General features: G+C 39.7%; 1 protein-coding gene across 8 annotated transcripts in view; it reads left to right on the plus strand.

Moving 5' to 3' along the window:
• Positions 1 to 24,597, plus strand: part of Pphln1 (periphilin 1) — a 171,779-nt gene that overhangs the window by 97,402 nt on the left and 49,780 nt on the right. For all 8 annotated transcript variants that reach the window (XM_045152685.1, XM_045152686.1, XM_045152688.1 and 5 more), the window contains 3 exons: positions 2,803 to 2,882; positions 11,057 to 11,176; positions 14,463 to 14,603. In XM_045152685.1, the coding sequence (XP_045008620.1) occupies positions 2,803 to 2,882; positions 11,057 to 11,176; positions 14,463 to 14,603 (341 nt within the window). The remainder of the gene's footprint in view (positions 1 to 2,802; positions 2,883 to 11,056; positions 11,177 to 14,462; positions 14,604 to 24,597) is intronic.

Raw genomic sequence — 24,597 nt, forward strand, 5'->3', positions numbered from 1 at the left:
CTTATGAATGAATTCAGACTGAGACAATTTACTGTAGAAGGAACTTTCAAGGACCAAGCTTAGACAATGGGCAAAGGGATCACTGCCCAATATTTATTTAAACAGGCTTCTTACTGTTTCTAAGGTTTTTAGAGCAGATACCTTCCTGCCTGCCCATGTGGATTAACTCTTAAGGTTGGGTGCCATGGTATGCCTTTGTTCTTTACTAGAAAGCGTCACTATATGGTAATCTTAATGTATGACCTTAGCAGTTTAGGATGCCATGTCTCCATCTGGAGCCAGAGATGAAATTTTGATTCCCATTCTTTTGATCAAGTATCATAGGCCTAAAATTTTAGTTTCTGGTTTTATAAACTACAGGTTTTGAGGTAGGAGCCCATCCCAGTGATCTTAAAAGATTACTAATGTTTAAATAGCTCCTAGCATAATTATGCCTTTAATTGAGGTCTGCTGTGTTGATGGGGCTGCACTTCATCTTTCAGTGGGAGACTTAACTGAATAGAACACAAGCTAAGTGTGGAAGGATACAATTTACTTTTCTACCTGGTTTTGACTGCCTGCTATCTCTTTAAGGCCTCAAGTAAAGTAGGCTGTGCATGGTTATTAAAATAAACTATGGTACTTATTCCTTTGGGGTCTTTTTATGGTGGGAAAGAATGGCACTATAACAGTACATTAGAATTTGCCATGTACAATGGAAATGCAATAAGAAATGACTAAATTGTGTTCTTGGCCATTTTAAAATGTAGTGGTAGTTTATGTCAGTTTATTTTGATCTTTAAGGTCTATAGGAACTTTTAAACTGGCTTAATATAAAAGCTTCCTATGGTACCATAAGAAATCCCATGTGTTTTGTTTTTTTAAACACTGTTGAAATTTCAAAATTGAAATTTTCATTCTAGCATGAAGTGTCTCCCTCACCATCAGCAATATTGAGATAGAGGCTGGATGATTCTTTGCTATGGGGTACTGTTCCCCATAGCAAGATACTTATCACTATTCCTGTCCTGTCTTTGAATGCCAGTGGTACCCTTCCACAGGTAACAATCAAAAGTATCTGCCTATATTGGCCATTGTTGGGATGGGAAGAACATTACTGTTTCTCATGGGGTCCACTGGTTTAGAGAAGGCTTTTAGAACCTTGGGGGGAGGTCCTATTCACCATTGCCCAAGGTGTTAGGAAGCCTTGAATGTCCAGACCCTTGCTTAGCTGTCATGGCTGTGGCAAGGAAGAGTTTGACAGCGTGAAGGGGCCCCACTACTGGCTCCAGGTAGTTTGATAGACTGAGGGGCCTCATTGGCTCCAGCTAGTTGGCTGTCTGCTTTTGCTTGTGCACCTCCTCTGCCTCCACTCACTGTCTGGGCTTCAGCAGCTTCTGTGTGGCCACTTTCTAAGATTTCTCCATGTAACTCATAGTTTTAGTTTTCCAGCAGTTTAGAGTAGAGGAGGGCTGGAGAGATTGCTCAGTGGGTAAAGGGCTTGTTGCACAAGCACGAAGACATGAGTTTGGTCTTCAGCACCCACATGAAAGCTTAGTGTTATGTCACATCACATGTCTGTAATTCCAGCACTGGGGAGTTGGAGACAGGAGGATCTCTTGGACTTGGCTGGCTAGCTACTATAGCCAAATAAGTGAGAGACCTTGTCTCAAAAAAAAAAAGGTGGAGACCTATCAAGAAAGACACCATGTTGACCTCTGCCACACAAACACATGCAGTAATACCACATATGTGGCAAAAATTGTTTTTAAAGAAAGGCATGGTTATGTAAACATTAGTGAAATGAATCAGTAACAGCTTTCTTTTACTAGTTCTTTTTTAAAAGATTCAATTTAAACATACTTGTATGTGTGTATAAATACACACACACATATATATGTCAGTAGTGGTTGTTGAACCTGGTAAAGTAATATTATTTATGTATTTTCTGGTTTAAGTTTCTGTCAAAAATGGTATATGTGTAGCATTATGTGAGTGTGTGGAATAACTAATAATAAATAACTAGTGCCTATATTTCCTAGAGATTTATTTTAAGCAATCTAACCAAAAAAATACTTGTTAACTATCACTCATTCCAGACACTGACTCAGTGCTCTGATTTAATAGTATTCTAGGTTTTTTTTTTTTTTTTAATTAATTTTAGGGAGAGCAAGAGAAAGAAACAGGGCGAGAGAAAGTGTGCCAGGGCCTCAGCCACTGAAATCATACTCCAGAAACTTGCACCACCTAGTGAACATGTGCAACCTTGCGCTTGCCTTACCTTTGTGTGTCGTGTCTGGCTTATGTGGGGTTTGGAGAGTTCAACCTGGGTCCTTAGGCTTCATAGGCAAGTGCCTTAACCACTAAGCCGTTTCTCCAGCCCCTCTAGTTTTATTTTTTAAATGGTATAAGCATTTTGGGAGTATCTACTAAATTTCCTGTCCATAGCACTCCTTGAGTAGCCCTTAATTGAGAGTTCTGCTGACATCTACATACTAACTATAGGAAGAAGGAGAAGGAAGTATCATGACAAAAATGTGCTCTGAATTAATCAGCTGGCATTGCTGTGGCCTCCTTGTCATATATGCTATTATTTGGTTTTGTGTTATTTTAAGTTTTTAATGATGTAAATATGATAGTTTTAGATATTAATTATAATGTAATATGAAATTTTACTACTAAAGTACAATATAACCTTCCTCATTAATACAGCTACAAAATCCCTTAGTTGGAAACACATGAGCTAGGAAATTCTGTCTTATATTTTCTTCAATTATTTTTTTTCCTGTATTATTTCCTTAACATATTTTTTGTATTGTATAGGTAAGGAGAGACCCATCCAGTCTTTGAAAACATCAAGAGATACTTCACCCTCAAGTTCTTCAGCAGTTTCTTCATCAAAGGTTTGTTACTTGTCTAAAATAAGCTTAAAGTAGAATCATAGTCAAATAAGATGGATTGCCCAGCACAAACTTTCTTATCATTCATTGCTATGCCTATGGGACTAAGCTGCCTCAACTGTAGACACTCAGTATGTTTTTCTTTTATCACCTCTCATAGAAGTTCTATAGGTAGATATAAATGCCCATTTTCTAGTAGAGTGAAGGCTCAGAGATTCATTTCCTCAGAGAGATAGCTGTTCCTCAATGTCACATTCTTTTTATTCCCAGCTTCCCCAACTCTCAAAACCAAGTTGGAAAGGTAAACCCCATGTTTTTAACCCCTAAATTTACAATGTGAGTAACTGTTGTTCCATTTGTTTTCTTCATGTAGGTGTTGTTTTTGCAGCTCTCACAACATTCCTCTCACCCATACTGTTGTTACTATGTCTCTTCTTCACTTTTATTCTCTTCTGATATTTTTTCACCTCTCTGTAATAGTAGATGTCCCCTGGCAATATGTTGTTGGTATTCAAGGGGCAGCAGCTTCTCTGCCTCTGAGGAAAAGAACTTTTCTTGGCATCATTTAGTATTATTGGAACTTTCTCAGAAGTCTCAGGGCTTGGAATGCCAGGTTTTACTCTGTGGCACTGGGTGGAAGTAAAGTCCTTGCTCTTGCATGTTTGGCATAGTTGAACTACGGAACTATGTCCTTACCCCCTAGAAAGTATGCTTTAAGAAAAATAAGTAATTTTCTTTATTGAGGTGGAGTCTTGCTGTAGCCCAGGATAGCTTTGAACTCCTGCCTTAGCTTCCCAAGTTCTGTCATTATAGACTTGTACTACCATGTCTGACTGAGGATTTTTTCTTATAAACATTTTGGCTTTGGACAGGGTTTTATTATTATTATTAAAATTTATTTTCAACTATCGGCAATTATTTTAGCATGCCTCATTTGCATATGTACACATTCAATCACAGATGAATAAGTAGAAAAGTTGTAGAATTGTTCATATTTTAAAATAATTTTTATAAATTGTTTTTAGTTTTTCTCTGTAATCCCTCTTGAAGAGCTAAACCCCTCTGAAAAATTGAGTATTCTGGGCTGGAGAGATGGCTTAGCGGTTAAGCGCTTGCCTGTGAAGCCTAAGGACCCCGGTTCGAGGCTCGGTTCCCCAGGACCCACGTTAGCCAGATGCACAAGGGGGCGTACGCGTCTGGAGTTCGTTTGCAGAGGCTGGAAGCCCTGGCGCGTCCATTCTCTCTCTCTCCCTCTATCTGTCTTTCTCTCTGTGTCTGTCGCTCTCAAATAAATAAATTAATTAATTTAAAAAAATTGAGTATTCAGGGCTGGAGAGATGGCTTAGCAGTTAAGATACTTGCCTGCACAGCCCAAGAACATGTGTTTGAATCTTCAGGTCCCACATAGCCAGATGCACATTGACACCAGAGTGCAGTATTGCATATATGTACGGTGGGGGGGGGGGCATGGCTGTGGACTTTGTTCACAGTGGCTGAAAGGCCCTGGCGTGCCCATTCTCTCTCTAGCTCTCTCTGTCTGCTTCTTTCTCTCTCTGCTTTTTTATGTTTCTTGGGTCTAGAGACATGCCTCAGTGGTTAAGGCACTTGCTTGCAAAGCCTAAAGAACCAGGTTTGATTCACTAGTACCCATGTAAAGCCAGATACACAAAGTGGCACATGCATCTGGAGTTCTCATGAGTTCGTTTGCAGTGGCTGGAAACCCTGGCATGCCCATTCTCATTCTCTTGCTCTCTGTCAAGTAAATAAAACTAAACAAAACAAAAACAAGACCAGTTATTTTGACTTACGCCTTTAATCCCACCACTGGAGAGGCTGAGGTAGGAGGATCATTTTGAGTTTGAGGCCAGCCTGAGATTACATAGTGAGTTCCAGGTCAGCCTGGTGTAGACAGAGACCTACCTCAAAAAAATAAAAAAATAAAGAAATAAAGAAAAAGAAAAAGAAAAGGAAAAAAAAAAACCCTATATTCTTAATAATAAATAAATATTTCATGATACCATTTTAACCATCTAAGCTGGGTTAAGTGGCTCATGCCTATAATGCCAACACGTGGAGGCTAAAGCTGGAGGATCACTACAAGTTTGAGGCTAGCCTTGGCTGCAAAGTGAGACCCCATCTCAAAAATTTTAGGGAAAAGCTGGGCGTGGTGGTACACGCATTTAATTTCAGCACTTGGGAGGCAGAGGTAGGAGGATCACTGTGAGTTCAAGGCCACCCTGAGACTACATAGTTAATTACAGGTCAGCCTGTACCAGAGTGAGACCCTACCTTGAAAACCAATCAACCAAACAAACAAACAACAAAAAATCTAAGGGAAACAAAACTCTTCTGATAGGCAGAACATTGGAGGTTAGGTATTTAGGCATCCTGAGTGGCTATGGAATACACTGGAGGTAAGTTTCAAATTTTATCTTTTGGAGGCTTGATAAATTTTAGTCTATGCATTGAGCTGACACTAGAGAGATTTACCGAAGATAAACCAAGTAAGATTCTTACATGCATGACATGGAAGCCACACACAAAGCCCAAGTCCCAGGGGTTAGGTGGAATTTATACAGTAAAGCAGAGCAGCTTGGGTTAGCTTCCAGGGTGGGAGGGAAAGGGTTTGTTGTAGAACAAGTGTTGGTGAGGTTCAGGAGAGGAGCTGTGGAGTCAAAAGCTGTCTTAATCAGACAAAGTCTTCTCGAGAGTGACCTTCTGAAGACCACCTGTGGTAATCTCTCTCTGGGCCAGGTGTCAGACTTCCTAGTCTCTTCCTGTGAAAAGTCTTTCCTAGAGAGGTAAGATATCTATGGGCAAGCTTCCATTTACACCTTTTGCTTGCTTTGCTTATATAGATTTCTTGTAAAAAGACATCTTTCTGGAGCTGTGTCCACAGGGGCCTGCAGTTTTTCTGAACAATCAAGAGTCAAATTACATTTGGGTTCAGATATTTCACTCTTAACTCTGTATACAGTTATCATTGTATATATTAGTAGCTGGTGAATTTGATTAGGTGGGAATGAAGGAGACATGTTTTTTTCTGTTAGTATATATTAGTAAGTTACTACAAGTTACTATTACTTAGTATCTTGTTATCTAAATTAAGATAATAAGGCCTGCCTTAGTCACCTTCATGGATTTCTAAGGTTTGTATGCAGAAACCCTTTATTAACCAATGCATCATTGCCACTGAGGTTTTGTGTGTGTGTGTGTGTGTGTGTGTGTGTGTGTGTGTGTGTGTTTTAACTGTAGCTGTATATTAGACAGACAGGGTTCTTTAGAGGGACAGAACAGACAGACAATGTATAAAAGGGAACACACTAGTTTGTCTCACAAGTTAGGGGCTGGGTAGTCCACCAGTGTCCATCAGCACGCTGGAGAGACTGAGAAAGTGGTACTGCTCACCATGAAGCTGGTGATTCAGCAGGTCTCATGGTGCTGAGACCTGGAGGATTCCTGGACAGTCACTGCTCTTAAGTTCATATTAGGAGGTTGAAGCTGCCAAGTCTGATGCCAGTGGAGAATGGCCACAGTAGCATCAGCAGTGACTCCTGTGGGCAGCAACAGATATACCCACAATCAAGATTGGAAGCAGGCAGGCAGTTAATGTTGCTTTATCTCTGGACCTCTTTACATCTGAGCCAGCTGCCTCTTGGAAGGCTACTTTCTCTGTGGGGTCGGTCTTCCCCCTTGGTTAGTCTTTTTTGGAAACGCCCTGACAGACTGGCCCATAGGCATGTCTATAGTTGATTCCAGGTTCTTTCAAGTTAACAGTGAAGATTCACACAGACTGTCATTCAGGGGAGACATACATTTGTAATCAGTGGTGTACCTTTAGAGATAGAGGCAAAATTTGGAGTGACAGATAAAGTTGGTGAATATTATTATATAGAAATAGAATGGAATCAGCAAATGACCATGGAAGCTCTAAGGGATGCTTTCTAATGGGTGCTTGCCTACTTTGCATCATAATTTATAGCAGAGGCCTTAAATGATATTATGGGAATTAGAAATGATTGAGAAGGACATTTTATTTTCTTTCATGAGGTTACTGGTCTTTTGAAAATACTGTTCTAGGGCTGGAGAGATGGTTTAGTGGTTAAGGTGTTTGCCCTCACTGAGAAGCCTCAGGACCCAGGTTCAATTCTCCAGGTCCCATGTAAGCCAGGTGCACATGGTGGCACATGTATCTGGAGATTATCATGATATTTTTAGGTCCATTACCTTTTTTTTTTTTTTTTTTGAGGTAGGGTCTCACTCTAGCCTATGCTGACCTGGAACTCACTTTGTAGTCTCAGGCTGGCCTCAGATTTACAGCAATCCTCTAATTTTTGCCTCCTGAGTGCTGGGATTGAAGGTGTATACCAACACACCTGGATGTCCATTACTTTTTAATATGCAAACTGCTTTGTAAAGGGAGTATTATTAAGCTCTTTCTTGTTATGAAGTCTCTCTCCCTCTCTCTTTGTAGATATATAGGTGGATGACAAGGGATTAAGCAACATTTCCAACTCAGATCCAACCTGCATACTTTGTTTATATTGTATGTGGTTAGAGAAAGTAAGTAGCAGGCTGAAACACTTTACTTTTACATTTTAAAACTGTTGTGCAAGGAGTGAGTAGAACTTATAAGTTTTTACAAACTATAAAAGCATATCTGGACTTTTCTCTTGTTTGAATTAAAGATTAACTTAATAACATTGTTTATAAAATATCATTTTTTATAAAATAAATATATGGGTCTGGGTACATGGCTGTGTGTTTAAGGTACTTTTCACACAAATATGAAGACCTACATTTGGATTCTCAGTGCCCTGATAAAATACTGGGATTGGTGGCACATGCCTGAAATCTCTGTGCTATTGAGACAGAGACAGGCGGGCCCCTGGGGCTACTGGCTAGCTTGTCTAGCTGAATTGACAAATTCCAGTGATAGACCCTAAAACGTGAGATGAAAATGCAATAAAGGAAGATGTCCCATGTTGCTCTCTGTCCCCCCAACATGTGTACTCACCTGTGTGAAATAAATAATAGCTGAAAGTGAAAGAGAAAAATTTAAAAGTTGAAATAAGCTTGATGTCACTTACAGTCCATATGCAATTAGCTTGTAAGTTGTCAGTGTCTTTTAATTTATCCCTTAGATGGGTTCTTGAAGTTTTGTTTTTTTTTTTTTTAATTCCTATGTATTTATTTGAGTGAGAAAGAGACATGGAGAAGGGCAGATAGAAAGAGAGTGAGTATTGGAGCCCAGGGCCTCTTCACTATGTACTCCAGAGGCACATACCATTTTGTGCATTTGGCTCTATGTCGGTAGTGGAAATTGAACGTAGGCCATCAGTTCTTGCACGTAAACACCACTAAGCCATCTCCTAAGCCCTTGAAGTTTTCTGTAAATGATATTATGAGTAAGATAGATGCATGTCCTAAAATTTTTACTTAAAGGAATCCAGGAATTGTGTGTTGAGCCATGTATGTTCATGTTGAAATAAAATGGGGTCTCACTGTGTAGCCTAGGCTGGCCTTGAGCTTGAGCTATTCCTGCTTCAGCTTTCCAAATGCTGACATTACAAGCAATTTCCTTCATTCCTGACTCTATTGAGTATTTTAAAAAATTTATTTACTTATTTATTTTTATCTTTTCACAATTTATATTAACATTTTCCATGATTATAAAAAATATCCCATGTTAATACCCTCCCTCCCCCACTGCGCGCTTACCCTGCACTTTCCCCTTTGAAATTCCATTCTCCATCACATTACCTCCACATCTCAATCATTCTACTTACATATATACAGTACCGACCTATTAAGTACCCACCTCCCTTCCTTTCTCTTCCCTTTATCTCCTTTTTAACTTACTGGCCCCTGCTACTAAGTATTTTCCTTTTCATGCAGAAGCCCAATCATCAGAAGCTAGGATCCACATATGAGGGAGAACATGTGGCGCTTGGCTTTCTGGGCCTGGGTTACTTCACTTAGTATAATCCTTTCCAGATCCATCCATTTTTCTGCAAATTTCATAACTTCATTTTACTTTACCGCTGAGTAGAACTCCATTGTATAAATGTGCCACATCTTCGTTATCCACTCATCAGTTGAGGGACATCTAGGCTGGTTCCGTTTCCCAGCTATTATAAATTGAGCTGCAATAAACATGATTGAGCACGTACTTCTAAGGAAATGAGATGAGTCCTTAGGATATGTGCCTAGGAGTGCTATAGCTGGGTCATATGGTAGATCAATCTCTAGCTGTTTTAGGAACCTCCACACTGATTTCCACAAAGGCTGGACCAAAGTGCTTTCCTTCCAGCAGTGTAGAAGGGCTCCTCTTTTTTCACATCCCCACCCACATTTATGATCATTTGTTTTCATGATGGTGGCCAATCTGACAGGAGTGAGATGGAATCTCAATGTAGTTTTAATCTGCATTTCCCTGATGACTAGTGACATAGAACTTTTTTTAGATGCTTATATGCCATTCGTATTTCTTCCTTTGAGAATGCTCTATTTAGCTCCATAGTCCATTTTTTGATTGGCTTGTTTGGTTCCTTATTATTTAACTTTTTGAGTTTTTTTGTATATCCTAGATATTAATCCTCTATCAGATATATAGATGGCAAATATTTTTTCCCATTTTGTAGGTTGCCTCTTTGCTTTATTCACTGTGTCATTTGCAGTACAAAATCTTTGTAATTTCATGAGGTCCCAGTGATTAATCTGTGGTTTAATTGCCTGAGCAATTGGGGTTGTATTCAGAAAGTCTTTGCCAAGACCAATATGTTGAAGGGTTTCCCCTACTTTTTCCTCTAGTAGTTTCAGAGTTTCAGGTCTGATGTTAAGGTCTTTAATCCATTTGGACTTAATTATTGTGCATGGAGAGAGAGAATCTATTTTCATCCATCTATTGAGTATTTTTTATTTTAGTTTTGTGTATGTATGTGGAGTATGTGTGTATATGTGTGTGTTCATGTACATACATGTGTAGGCTAGAAGCTAATGTCTGGTGTCTTCCTCAGTTCCTCTCCACCTTTTTTTAAAGTGTTTTTTAAAAATTGTTTTTATATTTTATTTTTATTTTTATTTGAGAGAGAGAGAAGAGGCAGATAGAGAATGGGAACACCAGGGACGAATTCCAGAAGTGTGAGCCACCTTATGTATCTGGCTTACGTGGGTCCTGGGGAATTGAACCTGGGTTCTTTAGCTTTGCAGAGTGCTGCGTCCCTCCAGCCCTCTTTTTCCTTTTTGAGTCAGGATCTCATTGTGGCCCAGACTAACCTGGAACTCACTTTGTAGCTCAAGGCTGGCCTTGAATCCATGACGATTTTCCTACCTTAGCCTCCCAAGTGCTGGGATTAAAAGTGTGCACCATCACACCCAGCTACTGTGTAATTTTTTTTAGACAGGCCTCTTATCAACTAGGAGCTCACTGACTTAGCTAGCTACCATGCACTAGACATCCTCCTGTTTCCACCTCCCCAGTGCTGGTATTGCAAGTACACTTTAACACACCTGGCCTGTAGTTGGGAGCTGACTGAACTCAGACCTTTATGTTTGTGTGGTAAGTCTTCATCTACTGACCCATCTCCTCAGCCTGTGTTGTTTTGAAGGAACATTAAAAAATATATCTGGCAGGGTGTGGTGGCACATGCCTTTAATCCCAGCACTCAGGAGGCATAGGTAGGAGGATCACCGTGAGTTTGAGGCCATCCCGAGACAACACAGTGAATTCCAGGTCAGCCTGGGCTAGAGTGAGATCCTACCTTGATAAACCAAAATATCTATATCTATATATAGATATACAGATATATGTTTATTCACCATATAAACTTTAATGTTTGTATAAATATTTTTTGAGGCAAGCCCAACAGACTGGCCTTTTCTTTTTATGAGAGAGAGAGAGAGAGAGAATTGGTCTGCCAGGGCTTCCAGCCACTGTAATGGAACTTCAGACACATGCCTCACCTTGTGCATCTCGCATACCTGGGATCTTAGGCGTCGAATGTGGGTCCTTCGGATTTGTAGGAAAGTGCCTTAACCATTATGTCATCTCTCCAGCCCGGTTTGTATAATTTTAAGTGTGAGTGGAGTATGCTTCTTGATGTATTTGAAGTTTAAAGGCTTTAGAGAATGGTAACTGAAATGTTCTTTGATTTTTTTTTTTTTTTTTTTTATAGGTGTTAGATAAATCAAGCAGGCTAACTGAGAAGGAACTTAGTGAGGCTGCAAGCAAATGGGCTGCTGAAAAACTAGAAAAGTCAGATGAAAATAATTTGCCTGAAATTTCCGAGTTTGAGGTATGATATAATTTCTCCTTGAGTTTATTCATGTAATGATTTTTTTTTCCCTTCTGTATTTTAATCTGGAAGCTGGGCATGTGGCACAGGCCTGTCATCTCATTGCTGGGGAAGCAGAAGCAGGAGGATCAAGTCAGCTGCACAGCAAATTTCTGTCTACCCTGGGCTATGACAGACAAAGGGCTTGCTGTGCCTTAGCTCTTTTGTGAGAACCTTTTATTCAGATCCCCAGCACTCATGTAAATGCTGAGCATGGCAGTGTGCACCTATAATCTTATGGTTGGGACACTGGGTTCCCTAGGCCAAGCTGGCTACCTAGACTAGCTGAATTCATGAGCTCTAAGTTCAGTGAAGTACTCTGTCTTAATAAGTAAGTTATAGAGTGATTGAGGAAGATACTGCCTACACGTGCATGCACACCCACCAACATACATGCATCCACATTTACCTGAACATGCATAGACACAGACATGAGTCCTCATACCCTGTGTACAATAAATGCAGAAAACTTTAAAAGCAGAAAGGTGGTAGAAAATATTTGGATTCCTTTTTTTTAAAAATTTTGTTTATTTTTATTTATTTACTTATTTGAGAGTGACAGAGAAAATGGGCACACCAGAGCCTCCAGCCACTCCAAACGAACTCCAGACGTGTGCGCCCCCTTGTGCATTTGGCTAACGTGGGTCCTGGGGAATTGAGCCTCGAACCGGGGTCCTTAGGCTTCACAGGCAAGCGCTTAACCACTAAGCCATCTCTATAGCCCCCAATATTTGGATTCTTGTACTTTAAAATATATTTGAAGGAAAATATCCTTATGGGTCATAAAGTTTACCATGTAGTCTATTACAAGGTGACTGAATTCAGAATTCCCACTGAGCATGAATGTTTCCAACACTTTAGGAGTATACATTGTATACATAGGGCTAAGGGATAGCTCAATTGGCAAAGTGCTTTTTGTGTATCTTGAGGACCTGAGTTTAATTTCAAGAACGTACATTTGAACGGTAAAAGAAAGCCAGGCATGTACTTGTAACCATAGCACTGAGGAGACAGATGGGGGTGGCTGGCCAGCCAGTCTAGCCTGCTTTGCAAGCTCCAGAATGTGTCTGAATGTCATGCTTGAGCAAGGACACATGAGGTAGTCCTTTGGCCACACCCACACACATACACAGAGAGAGAGAGATATTGAACCACTCCCCACAGGCTTTGCAACTGCTGAGCCATCTTCCCAGCCTGGTAGCTTTTACTTTTCTTTTTAGTTGTTTCTTTTGTTTGTTTGTTTGTTTGGCAACTTCTATACTTACAGACAATAAACCATGATAACTCCCCCCAACTTTCCCCTTTATGAATCTATTCTCCATCATATACCTTCCCCTCCATTAGTCTCTCTTTCGTTTTGATTTCATCATCTTTTCCTCCTATTATGAGGGTCTTGTGAAGGTAGTGGCAAGCACTGTGAGGTTGTAGATATGAGAGCCAATTGCTGGATGATTGCATTGTTCCTACCCTTCCTTTGGCTCTTACATTCTTTCCCCCACCTCTTCTGCAAGGGACCCTGAGCCTTGGAAGGTATAATAGAGATGTCTCAGTGCTGAACGCTTCTCTGTCACTTCTTTATAGCACTGTGGTGTCCATTGGTCATCCCAATAGTCATCTCCATCTGAAAAGATAAGCTTCTGTATCCAAAAGTGAAAGTAGCATTAATATATGGGTATGAACATTAAGTAAAGCGCTTGTAAGGCAGTTTGGCGAGCATAATATATGCATTTAGCCAGACAAGAGCAGGGATTACACCCTAAGGCCTTTCCTTTTAAAAGTATGTTGGGAAATATTCAACTTATTTGTTAAAAGTTTTTTTTTAAGTTTTTATTTATTTATTTGCAAGCGGAGAGATAGAAGATAGACAGAGAGATAGAATGAGTACACCAGGGCCTCCAGATGCATGTGCCACTGAGCATCTGGCTTTATGTAGGTACTGGGGAATTGAACCTGGGTCGTTACGCATTGCAGGCCAGTGTCTTAATTGCTAAGCCATCACTGCAGCCTAAAACTTGTTTTTTTGAAATAGATTAATTCACCTGTGTGTCAGAAATTCAAGTGGTATCAAAATATGCACAGTGCTGTCTACATCCTATTTACTTCCATTTTGTTCCTATTGAGAAAGTTACTTTTTAAATTTTTCCCCATAAGGTAGTACCCCTCTAGATATAATCTGCATACATATATACATGTCCCTATATGCAACTTTACTTTAGATAAAATTTTCAGTATATTGATAGGGAATACCTTCCAGGCTGTAGGATTATTTTTTCACTATTGAATTGTTATTTTTGACAGAAATAGTCATTATTGCTTTGTGGGATGGTTTTTAATGGTTTCAACAAGTCCTTGGATGCCTGGCAGTAGTTTTAACTTACAAAGTAGAGGGCTTCCCCATGTATTCTCTCTATATATTCTTTTATATACATATATGCCTCCTATTTCCACTTGGACTTTTTCTCCTTCAGTGCTCTTTTAAAAAAATAGATATTTATTTGAGGGAGAAAGAGAAGGTGGGGGGGCAAGAGAGAATGGACACAGCAGGCCCTCTAGCCACTGCAAATGAACTCCAGGTGCATGCACCACCTCATACATCTTGCTTACGTGGGTCCTGGGGAATCAAAACTGGGTCCTTTGGCTTTGCAGGCAAGCGCCTTAACCGCTAAGCCATTTCTCCAGTCCTCCTTCAGTGTTCTGTATACACATTGCTTAAGAAATAGTTATGGCAGGCTGGATAGATGGCTTAGCGGTTAAGCACTTGCCTGTAAAGCCTAAGGACCCCAGTTCGAGGCTCGATTCCCCAGGACCCATGTTAGCCAGATGCACAAGGGGGCGCACACGTCTGTAGTTCATTTGCAGTGGCTGGAAGCCCTGGCGTGCCCATTCTGTCTCTTTCTCACTCTCTCCCTTCTCTTCCTCTCTGTCAATCTCAAGTAAATAAATAAATAAATAATTTTAAAACATTTTAGCTGTATCTTATATTTGATATATGTGTATTTAATGTATGTAAGATAATCTTACAATGGAATAAGGCTTTGTCTTATTGAAAATAATAAAGTAGCAACCATTTCCAAGTCAATCTTCCTCACTTATGCCCATGATACATGGCATTGGAAGCTTTCTTTTCTTCAAATAAAAGTTAATATTTCCCTTTAATGTAATTTATCACCTATTGCCCACATATACCCTCTTAGATGCTCTGTTTCCTTTGAGGAAGTAATGAATGGTTTGTCATTCTTTCTTGAAGACGGAATCCACGGCACCCTTGTTTATTGATCAGACAGGAGAACCCGAGGTGAACACAGTGGATGGCACAGAGTTGTTTGAAGACAGCCAGTTGACCAGTCGCTCTAAAGCAATAGCATCAAAAACCAAAGAGATTGAACAGGTGAGAGTGCGGTCCTTCTAAGGAACAGGGTTTTTGGTTTGTGTTACTCTGCACATGTGTTGATTGAATAGCTATACTTTGTCTTTTTCTACTTGTGACTGTGAGATAAACATTTTTTTGCTTGAATTTATTTTAGTCATGAAATAATGAATAATGAATGTGTATATGAAGCAGTTAAAAAAATGGTTCTGCTTATAGTGATGGAATGGGACTGTGTTAACCTGCCAAGGTGCTAGTAAAGGTTATTTTTGAACATTATTATTACAGATAGCTCTGGAGGCTTTTCGTTAAACCTTTAGGCATTTTCTAAAATTTAAAGTAAACAAAGATTAAATTATGTCTCAGTAGGATCTTGGTTTTAATATGAAATTGTTAGCTACCTCCGTAGTCTTAGGGTGCTGTCACTGAGGGTGAAATGAAAGGAAAAGTGGGAGGCTTTATAAGACGTGGTGTCTTGAGTAGGTGCTTCTGTATGAATATATGTCAGTACATAGTCTTCCAAAGTCATAGACACTTCTCAGCCTTCCTGTTTGAAATTAGGAATAGTGGTAAGGCGTGCCTCAGGGTATTGCTAAGCAACTGCAACTGTAACCTGTGCTTCCTTTGGCCTGTCAGCCTTGGGTAGGGGCTGTGTTGAGGCTATATTAGTGTCGGAACCAGGACAATCATGTTTCTCCACCAACCAGGAGAGTTTCAAAATGATGGTGATCGGTAACATCAGAATCTTAGCAGAGTCTGAGTCCATAAAAAAAAATCTTGTTTGATTTGAAGATGTGGAAGGAACTGGCATCTCTAGAAGATACAAGCGAATGGTCATAAGGAACACTTGCTTACCAGATATACCTTCGTGAAGATCATGTCATTACTCTGTAGAAAATAGTTACCCTTTTGTCTTTTTTAAACTCTGATTATATTTATTTTTTATTTGTTTATTGATTTTGACTACTTGAGACAGGATTTCACACTGTATCCTAATATGGCCTGGAATTTACTTTAGTCCTTCCTGCCTTAGCCTTCAAGTCTTTACAAGTGTTTTCTTTTCAAGATAGAGTCTCAACTCTAACCCAGGCTGACCTGGAATTTACTCTGTAGTACCAGGCTGGCTTCAACTAACAACCATCCTATCTCTGCCTCACAAGTGCTGGGATTAAAGATGTGTGCAACCATGCTTAGCTAAGTCTTGATATTAGGCATATGCCACCTCATCTGGCTTTTAAATTTTTTTTATTTAAAGAATCATTTTTTTTTCTTTATTTGAGAGAGAGAAAGAGGAAAAGAGAAGAGAGAGAGAGAGAGAGAGAGAGAGAGAGAGAGAGAGAGAGAGAGAGAATGGGCATGTCACGGCCTCCAGCCACTGCAAAAGAACTCCAGATGCGTGCTCCCCCTTGTGCATGTGGCTAATGTGGGTCCAGGATAGTCCAACAAGAATCCTTTGGCTTTGCAGGCAAACACCTTAACTGCAAAGCCATCTCTCCAGCCCTAAAGAATCATTTTTTAAAAGATGTATGTATTTTTTTTAAATTTTCAAGCACAGAGGGAGAGTGAGAGAATGGGCATGCCAGGGCCTCCAGCCATATTAAATGAACTCCAGTTGCATGTGCCACTTTGTGCATCTGGTTTTATGTGGATACTGGCAAAATCATACCCTGGCCATTAGGCTTTGCAGGCAAGTGCCTTAACCACTGAGCCATCTCTCCAGTCCCGAAGGATTTGTTTGTTTCAGATAGACTTAGTATGGATACATCATGTGTTGGTACCATCCTTTCTCTCATTCCTGTCCCCATTCCACTGGGGACCCTCCTCAATGGGGTTACAGGTATTCACCATGGTGTAGTGGGTTGTACATTGTGAGAGCAGCAGTCAGTTATTGGGGGTAGACTCTTTTAGCCAAAGACTATTGGGAGGTTGACATTGGAGAGCATAATCTTTGTCTCCACAGGATGGAGACCTGGTTCCCTGTTCCAGATATGGGTTTATTTCTTTTTTTTTTAACTTAAAAATCATTTAATATTTGAAGTGAAAAATGACCTAGAATATAAAAGCATTTCACATTTTCTGAAAAAAATAATACCTTCTAAATTATTTAACAGAAAACAACAGATCCACAATCCATTATCTGAAAATCCAAGGCCAGATGTTTCAGAAATATGAAATTTTCAGATTTTAGAAAAATAATTCAGTGCATATACCATGTTACATTAGCCCTCAAAAGTCTGTGGCAGGACCTCCCCACAAAATCAACATTAATATTTATGTAGCAAAATAAATGAATATTCACACTAAGTGGGATAAATATATTCAATGTCAGCCCAGATTAGATCTGGAAGAAAATTAACTTTTGTTACCAAGCTTATGAAAATCTTGTTCTCAGCACTTCTTGGATTTTAAAATTACAATTACATATAAAGAATGCAGACCTTTATAAATTTGTATGACAAAACATGAAAATTGTTTAAACAAATGACCCATTTTTACAAATGAAACATTATAAATTAATAGGAATCTTCTTTTTGATATTAAATGTACACATTAAATACATATACACATAGCACACGAGGTGATTTATTACAGTCAGTTTGTTAAGGCACACATGCACAACCCCTTCTGTAAGAAGGGAGTAGTACTATTAAACGTCTGGTAAAATTTAAAACAATATGAAGGTTACTCCTTATGAGGCCAGGAAGAGCACTTGCTGAATTGGGTTTACTTCTAATGAGCAGATCTCTTAGCCAATTGGAAAGATATTGATTACCCAAGATGACTCTCTGTGCCACTATTGCACTGGTGTGTACATCTTGTCATGGTGTTTGTTTCTGAGTAGCTTAGACCCCTGGTTGCTCACACCATTTTTGGCCACTTTCTCTCAGTAGTTCATGTAGCACTTTTCTAGCACTAGACCGGCTAACTGTTTGGGGATTGGCTTTCTTCTGGATTCCAGCCAGGTCTCTCCCATGTTCTGTGCTGGTAGCATGTGGTTTCTTCAGCAATATATTCTTACATTTTACCTCAGACAGGTAAGCAGGTGCTTTGGTAAAAGCCTGTCTTGTCTTGTCTTGGGGACCTTGTAGGTCTCTGTGGTGGTTTGATTCAGGTGTTCCCCATAAACTTAGGTGTTGTGAATGCTAGGTTCCCACCTGATGGATATTTGGGAATTAATAGCTCCTGGAGGGAGTGTATTTTTGGGAGTGGGCTTATAGGTATTATAGCCAGTTGCCACTTACCAGTGTTTGGCACACACTCCTGTTGCTATGATCCACTTTATGTTGGCCAGGGGGTGATGTCCACCCTCTGCTCATGCTATCATTTCCCCCTGCCATTGTGGAGCTTCTCCTCGAGCCTGTAAGCCAAAATAAACCTCTTTTTCCTAGAAGCTGCTCTTGGTTGGGTGATTGCTACCCACAATGTGAACCGGACTGCAACAATCTCTCTAATCAATAGTTCATTGTGGGTAGCAACTGATATCTGGTACTGGGAGTTACAGGCCAGACCCCAAAAATATTTTTTTTAACATTTTATTTTTATTTATTTATTTATTTGACAGGCAAAGAGGGAGAGGGAGGGAGGGGGAAGGAGAGAGAAGGGGCGTGTCAGGGCCTCTAGCCACTGAAAATGAACTCCAGACACTTGCGCCCCTTGTGCATCTGGCTAATGTGGCTCCTGTGGAATTGAACCTGGCTCCTTTGGCTTTGCAGGCAAATGCCTTAACCGCTAAGCCATCCCTCCAGTCCCCCCAAAATATTTTAATGTTAGACTTCATCCTACCCTCTCAAGTGACATACTTTTCAGGTACTACCCCTATATTACTGTTGAAGGTTGAATCTTTTAGTCTATCTTCAAGGATAAAGGTTTCTTATGGTATCAGTTAATTACAGGTTTACTTTTTGGGTTTTTTTTTTTTGTTTGTTTGTTTCTTTCCCCCACGCTCCCCCTAAAACCATCCATCCCTATTGTCTGGGCCTTGAGTTGCCTATTAGGTATGTCAGTAACTTGAGTTGTTCCAGGTTAGGAACCACAGATGAGTGAGACCATGCAGCCTTTGTCTTTCTGTGATTGTGTGAGTTCACTGAGTATGAGCTGTTCCAAGTGCATCCATTTTTCTACATATTTCATTGTATCTTTGTTTCTTATTGTGGAGTAGAATTCCATTGTGTAAATGCACCACAACTTTGCTATCCATTCATCCAGTGATAGGTACCTGAGTTGATTCCAATTCTTGGCTATTATGAATTGAGCCACTATACACATGATTGAGCCAATATCCCTGTAGTGAAGCAGGTAGCATTTAGAGTAAATGCCCAGAAAGGGAATAACTGGGTTTGTTGGTAGCTCTATGTTCATCTTTTTTAGAAATCTCTATATTGTTTTCCAGAGTGGTGGTTTAAGTGACCATTCCCACCACCACAGTGAATGAAGGTTCCTCTTTCTCTAGATCCTCATCAGCATTTGTTGTTTGATTTTTTTATTAACAAATTCCATGATTGTAAACAATAGCCCATGGTAATGCCCTCCCTCCCCCCACTTTCCCTTTTGAAGCTCCATTCTCCATCATATCCCCTCCCCGTCTCAATCAGTTTCTCTTTTATTTTGATGTCATGATCTTTTCCTCCTGTTAGGATGGTCTTGTGTAGGTAGTGTCAGGCACTGTGAAGTCATGGATATCTAGGCCATTTTGTGTCTGGGGAGAGCACATTTTAAGGAGTCCTACCATTCCTTTGGCTCTTACATTCTTTCTGCCACCTCTTCCACAATAGACCCTGAGCCTTGGAAGGTATGATAGAGATATTGCAGTGCTGAGTACTCCTGTCACTTCTTTCTAACACCATGATGCCCTCTGAGTCATCTCAAGGTCATTGCCATCTGAAAAGAGAAGGTTCTCTACCAAAAGTGAGAGTAGCATTAATATATGGGTATGAATATTAAGAGAAGTGCTTACTGGGCAGTTTGATAAGCATGGTATATACATTTAGCCAGACAGCAGCAGACGTTACACCCCTAGGGCTCATGACTACCCCTGTTTTAGGTTTTCAGTATCAGGAATGTATTCCTTCCCATGTCGTTTGATTTTTTAATGATTGCCATCCTGGCTGGAGTATGGTGGAATCTCATAGTTGCTTTAGTTTGCATTTTCCAGGTGGTTAGAGATGTTGAACATTTTCTTAAGTGTGTGTTAGCCATTTGTATTTTTTCGTGGGAACTCCCTATTCAGTTCTCTGTTCCGATTTTGGAGTGGGCTGTTTGATTTTTTTTAAATTGTTTAGTTTTTTGAGTTCTTTGTAGATTCTTGATATTAGGCTTCTGTCAGTGGTATAGCTGGCAAAATTTTTCTCCCATTCTGTGGGTAATCTATTGGTTCTGATTATGGTGTTTTTGTCTGTGCAGAAGCATTTTAGCTTCATGAGATCCTGTTGGTTGAGTGATTTTTATTTGTATTTTAATTTCCTAGGCTACTGGGGTTTTGTTCAGGAAGTCTTTTCCCTGTCCTATATTGTGGAGCATGACTCCTTATTTTTCTTCCAGCAATTGAAGAGTTTCGGGTCTTATATGGAGGTCTTTAATCCATTTGGACTTGATTTGTATGTATGGTAAAATGAGTGGGTCTAGCTTCATTTTTCTGCATATGATTATCAAGTTTGTCCAGCACCATTTGTTGAAGGTGGTGTCTTTTCTGCAGTCTATGTTATTGGTATCCTTGTCAAAAATCAAGTAGCTTGCCCAGCCTGGTGGCGCATGCCTTTAGTCCCAGCATTCAGGAGGCAGAAGTAGGAGGATTGCTGTGAGTTCAAGACTACCCTGAGATTCCATAGTGAATTCCAGGTCAGCCTGGACTATAGTAAAATCCTACCTCGAGAAACAAAAACAAAACAAACAAACAAAAACAAGATCAAGTAGCTTTAGTTCCTTGACATAAAGTCCAGGTCTTCAGTTCTGTATCATTGGTCTCTCTTTCTGTTTTTATGCTAGTAAAGTGCTGTTTTTCTTACTATGGCTTTGTAATATAGCTTTAGATTGGGAATGGTGCTATCCCCAGAGGTATCTTTTTTGTTGTTGTTGTTGTTGTTTTTGTTTTTTAAAAAAATTTATTATTTATTTGACAGAGAAAGAGGGGGAGAGGGAGGTAGGGAGAAAGGGGGGGGGGACAGAATGGGTGCACCAGGGCCTCCAGTCACTGTAAATGAACTCCAGATGCGAGTGTCCCCTTGTGCATCTTGGTTTATGTGGGTCCTGGGGAATCGAACCTGGGTCCTTTGGTTTTGTAGGCAAACACCTTAACCGCAAAACTGTCCCTCCAGCCCACTAGTATTGTTTTTTAATTTTTTTTTAAATTTTTATTAACATTTTCCATGATTAGAAAATATATCCCATGGTAATTCCCTCCCTCCTCACCCCCATACTTCCTCATTTGAAATTCCATTCTCCATCATATTAAGAGGTATCTTTTTGCTGAGGATATGTTTGATTATCCAAGGCCTGTTGCCATTTCATATGAATTTCTAGATCATTTTTTCTGTCTCTGTGAAGAATGATAATGGAATTTTTATTGATATTGCATTAAATCTGCATATTTCTTTTGGTAGAATTGCCTTTTTCACAATATTCTACAAATCCAGGACCATGAAAAGTCTTTCTATTTTCTCAGATCCTCCTCAGTGTCTTTCTTGATTGTTTTTTATGTTTTCATTATATAGGTCTTAAACATCTTTGGTAGTGTTATTCCATCTTATTTATTTATTTATTTATTTATTTATTTATTTATTTATTTATTTTTTCCTGAGGTAGGGTCTCATTCTAGCTCAGGCTGACCTGGGAATTCACTGTGTACTCTTGGTGATCCTCCTAACTCTGCCTCCCAAGTGCTGGGATTAAAAGCATGCATTGCCATGCCTGGTTTTTAATTCTTTTGTTGTTGTTGCTATCAAAAATGGGTACAGCTTCATGATTGCTTTCTTTGTCTGTTTGTCCTTTGTGTATATTGACTTTTGTGTGTTGGTTTTGTTTCCTTCCACCGTACTGAAGGAATTAATCACCTTTAGAAGTTTTGAGGTGGAGACTTTCAGGTCACTTATGTATAGGATTATGTTTTCTGCAAATAATACAAAAAACTTGACTTCTTCCTTTCCAATTTGTATCCCTTTTATTTCTTTCTCCTGTCTTATTGCTTGGACTAGGACTTCTAATACTATGTTGAAGAACAGTGGTGAGAATGGGCACCCCTGTGTTGTTCCTGATCTCAATGGGAACTCCTTGAATCTTTCCCCATTAAGTATTATGATGACTTTTTTACAGTTTTTATTATGTTGAAATGTAAATCCTTCATGCCTATTCTCTCCAGCGTTTTGATCATGATGTTGTAGTTTGTATCTTTCAAAGCCCTCTACATCTGTTGAAATGATCTTGTCATTCTTGTGATTGACTTTAGTTGTGTGGCGTATTACATTGACTGATTTCTGTATGTTGAACCATCCCTGGTCCCTGGGATGAAGCCTACTTGTTCAAGGTTGATAATGCTTTGATGTGTTGTTGAATTTGGTGTGTGAGAAGTTTGTTCAGGATCTTTGCATCTAAGTTATCAGCAATACAAGCCTGTATTTTTTTTCCTCATCCCCCAGTTAACTTTTTTCTTTTGATGAGTAAATTAAAACCATTAATATTTAAGGTTATAACTGTGAGGTTTGACTTAATCCCTGCCATGTTGAGATGCTTCATGAGGTTTGGCTTTTTTTGTTGTTGTTTCTCTAGGTAGGGTCTCACTCTAGCTCAGGCTGACCTAGATTTCACTATGTAGTCTCAGGGTGTCCTTGAACTTATAGTGATCCTCCTACCTCTGCCTCCTAAGTGCTGGGATTAAAGGTGTGTACCACCATGCCCATCACTTTGTGCTTTTTTAAGGCTGTTCTAGTTTTGGTTATTGTGATCTTCTTGTGGGCCCTTGAGATTGATTGACTATTCTGTGTGGAGAACTTCTTGAAGTATTCTCTCTAGGTTTGGCTGTGTGTTCATATAATCATAGAACTAGATTTTATTATGGAAGTTTTTCTTTCATCATCTATTATGAGGGATACTTAAGTTAGGTCCTGTAGTTAGAGTTGGGATCCATAGTTTTTTTAGACTTCAAAGTGCTTGCTCTATGCTAGGCCCTTCTGGCTTTCAGGGTTTCTACTATGAAATCTGAGGTAATTCTTATGGAATTGCCTTTGTATGTAATATGTTGTTTCTCCTTTTCTGCTTTTAGCAGTCTCTCTTTGCTTTCATTGCTTAGAGTTTTAACAATGATGTGCCTAGGAGAGTTTCTTCTTTGATCTAGTCTGTTTGGATTTCTGTTAGCTTCTTGTATCTTGATGGGACTCTCTTTTGAGAGGGTGGGAAAGTTTTCTTTAATAATTTTATTGAATAACTTCTCCATGCCTTAGGTCTGAATTTCTTCCCCTTCTGGTACCCATGATCTGGATGTTAGGACATTTTAAGGTATTCCACAGTTCCCTCATGTTTTGTTCACAAGACTTGTGTAACTAATAAAAGCTTTTTTACTTTTATTTTTATTTTAGTTTTTTTTCAAATAGGGTTTCACTGTAGCCCAGGCTGACTTGAAATTCACTATTTAGTCTCAGGGTGGCATTGAACTCATGGTGATCTTTCTGCCTCTGCCTCTCGAGTTCTGGGACTAAAAGAGTATGCCACCATGTCCAGCTGTTATTAAAGTTTTGGATTCAAAGTGTTTTTTTTTTTTTTTTTTTCTGTTTTGCCTTCTAGCTCTGAGGTTCTGTCCTCTATATGATTAACTCTGTTCTTGAGGGTTTTCAGTTTGATTTGTAGTTTCTATTGTCTTGTGTATAGTATTCATCCCTTTGTCAAGTTCCAATTTCAGGTAATGTTTTGATTTTCTAATTGCTTCTTGGAATTTATTCTTGGATTTGCTTATGTCTTCATTAAGCTTAACCAGCTTGTTATTGAGATCATCTTTTTTTGTTGTTGTTGTTATACCTTCAATTCATTTAACTCTCTTTTGAAGTTTCTCTTGTTTTGTGCCTATTAAGTGAAGCCTAGTAAAGACAGCTGTGTGGATTTCATTTATGTAACTTTTAAAAAATATTTTAATCTATTTGACAGAGAAGGAGGGAGAGAGAGAGTGAGAGAGAGAATGGGCATGCTAGGGCCTCCAGTGACTGCATAGAACTCCAGATGCATGTGCCCCCCTTGTGCATCTGGCTAACATGGGGCCTGGGGAATCAAACCTGGGTCCTTTGGCTTTGCAGGCAAACGCCTTAACCGCTAAGCCATTGGCTGCCAGTTTTGCCATTTGCTTGGTCAGGATCACATTTTGTATCTTCATTTTGGGGTTCTAATTTTGTTGTCTCTTGTGTGTTTTCATTGGAGATTCCCATTGTGGGACTAGGCAACCTTGTTGGAGCACCTTCAGTTTGTTGTTTTTGTGCTATTTTGCAGTGTGACTGCCCATCACAGTGTAGGAATCTTATTTAATTAAGAAGGAAGCAGGAATTTTCACTTGTAGTGTTCCCTTGCATGTTAGAATAGGATAGGCTAATATTAGCATTGTATTTTGTGATGCACAGGTTGTGGAGTGCCCTTGCCTCAGTTGGTGCAGCCTGTGGGAGCCAGCTGTGGGTTCGATACAGTGAGGCACCTCCAGGAGGTCAGATAATTGGGCTCTGAGCCACCTACAGACTCAGTGATCCAGAGGCTCTCTAGGAGAATACAAGTGGGTGCAGGCAGCAGACAGATGCAGTGGTAGGGATCCTCTGGGAGATGGGGAAGGCCTGCTGGCCAGGATATACCCAGTGGGGTGTGGGGGGGCTCTGGAGACCTGGTAGGAGAGCTGGCCACTGACAAATGCAGGGTCTGGGTCACTGACAGATGTATTGGGGTGGGGTGGGGGTCTCCAGGAGACATGGCAGGTGTGCAAAAAAAAAAACAAAACAAAACAAAACATAAAAAGAGAGAGAAGAAGAAAGTACAAAAGGCTTCTGTCATATGAACA

Source organism: Jaculus jaculus, chromosome 6, assembly GCF_020740685.1.
Source record: "Jaculus jaculus isolate mJacJac1 chromosome 6, mJacJac1.mat.Y.cur, whole genome shotgun sequence".
Taxonomy (NCBI): Eukaryota; Metazoa; Chordata; class Mammalia; order Rodentia; family Dipodidae; genus Jaculus; species Jaculus jaculus.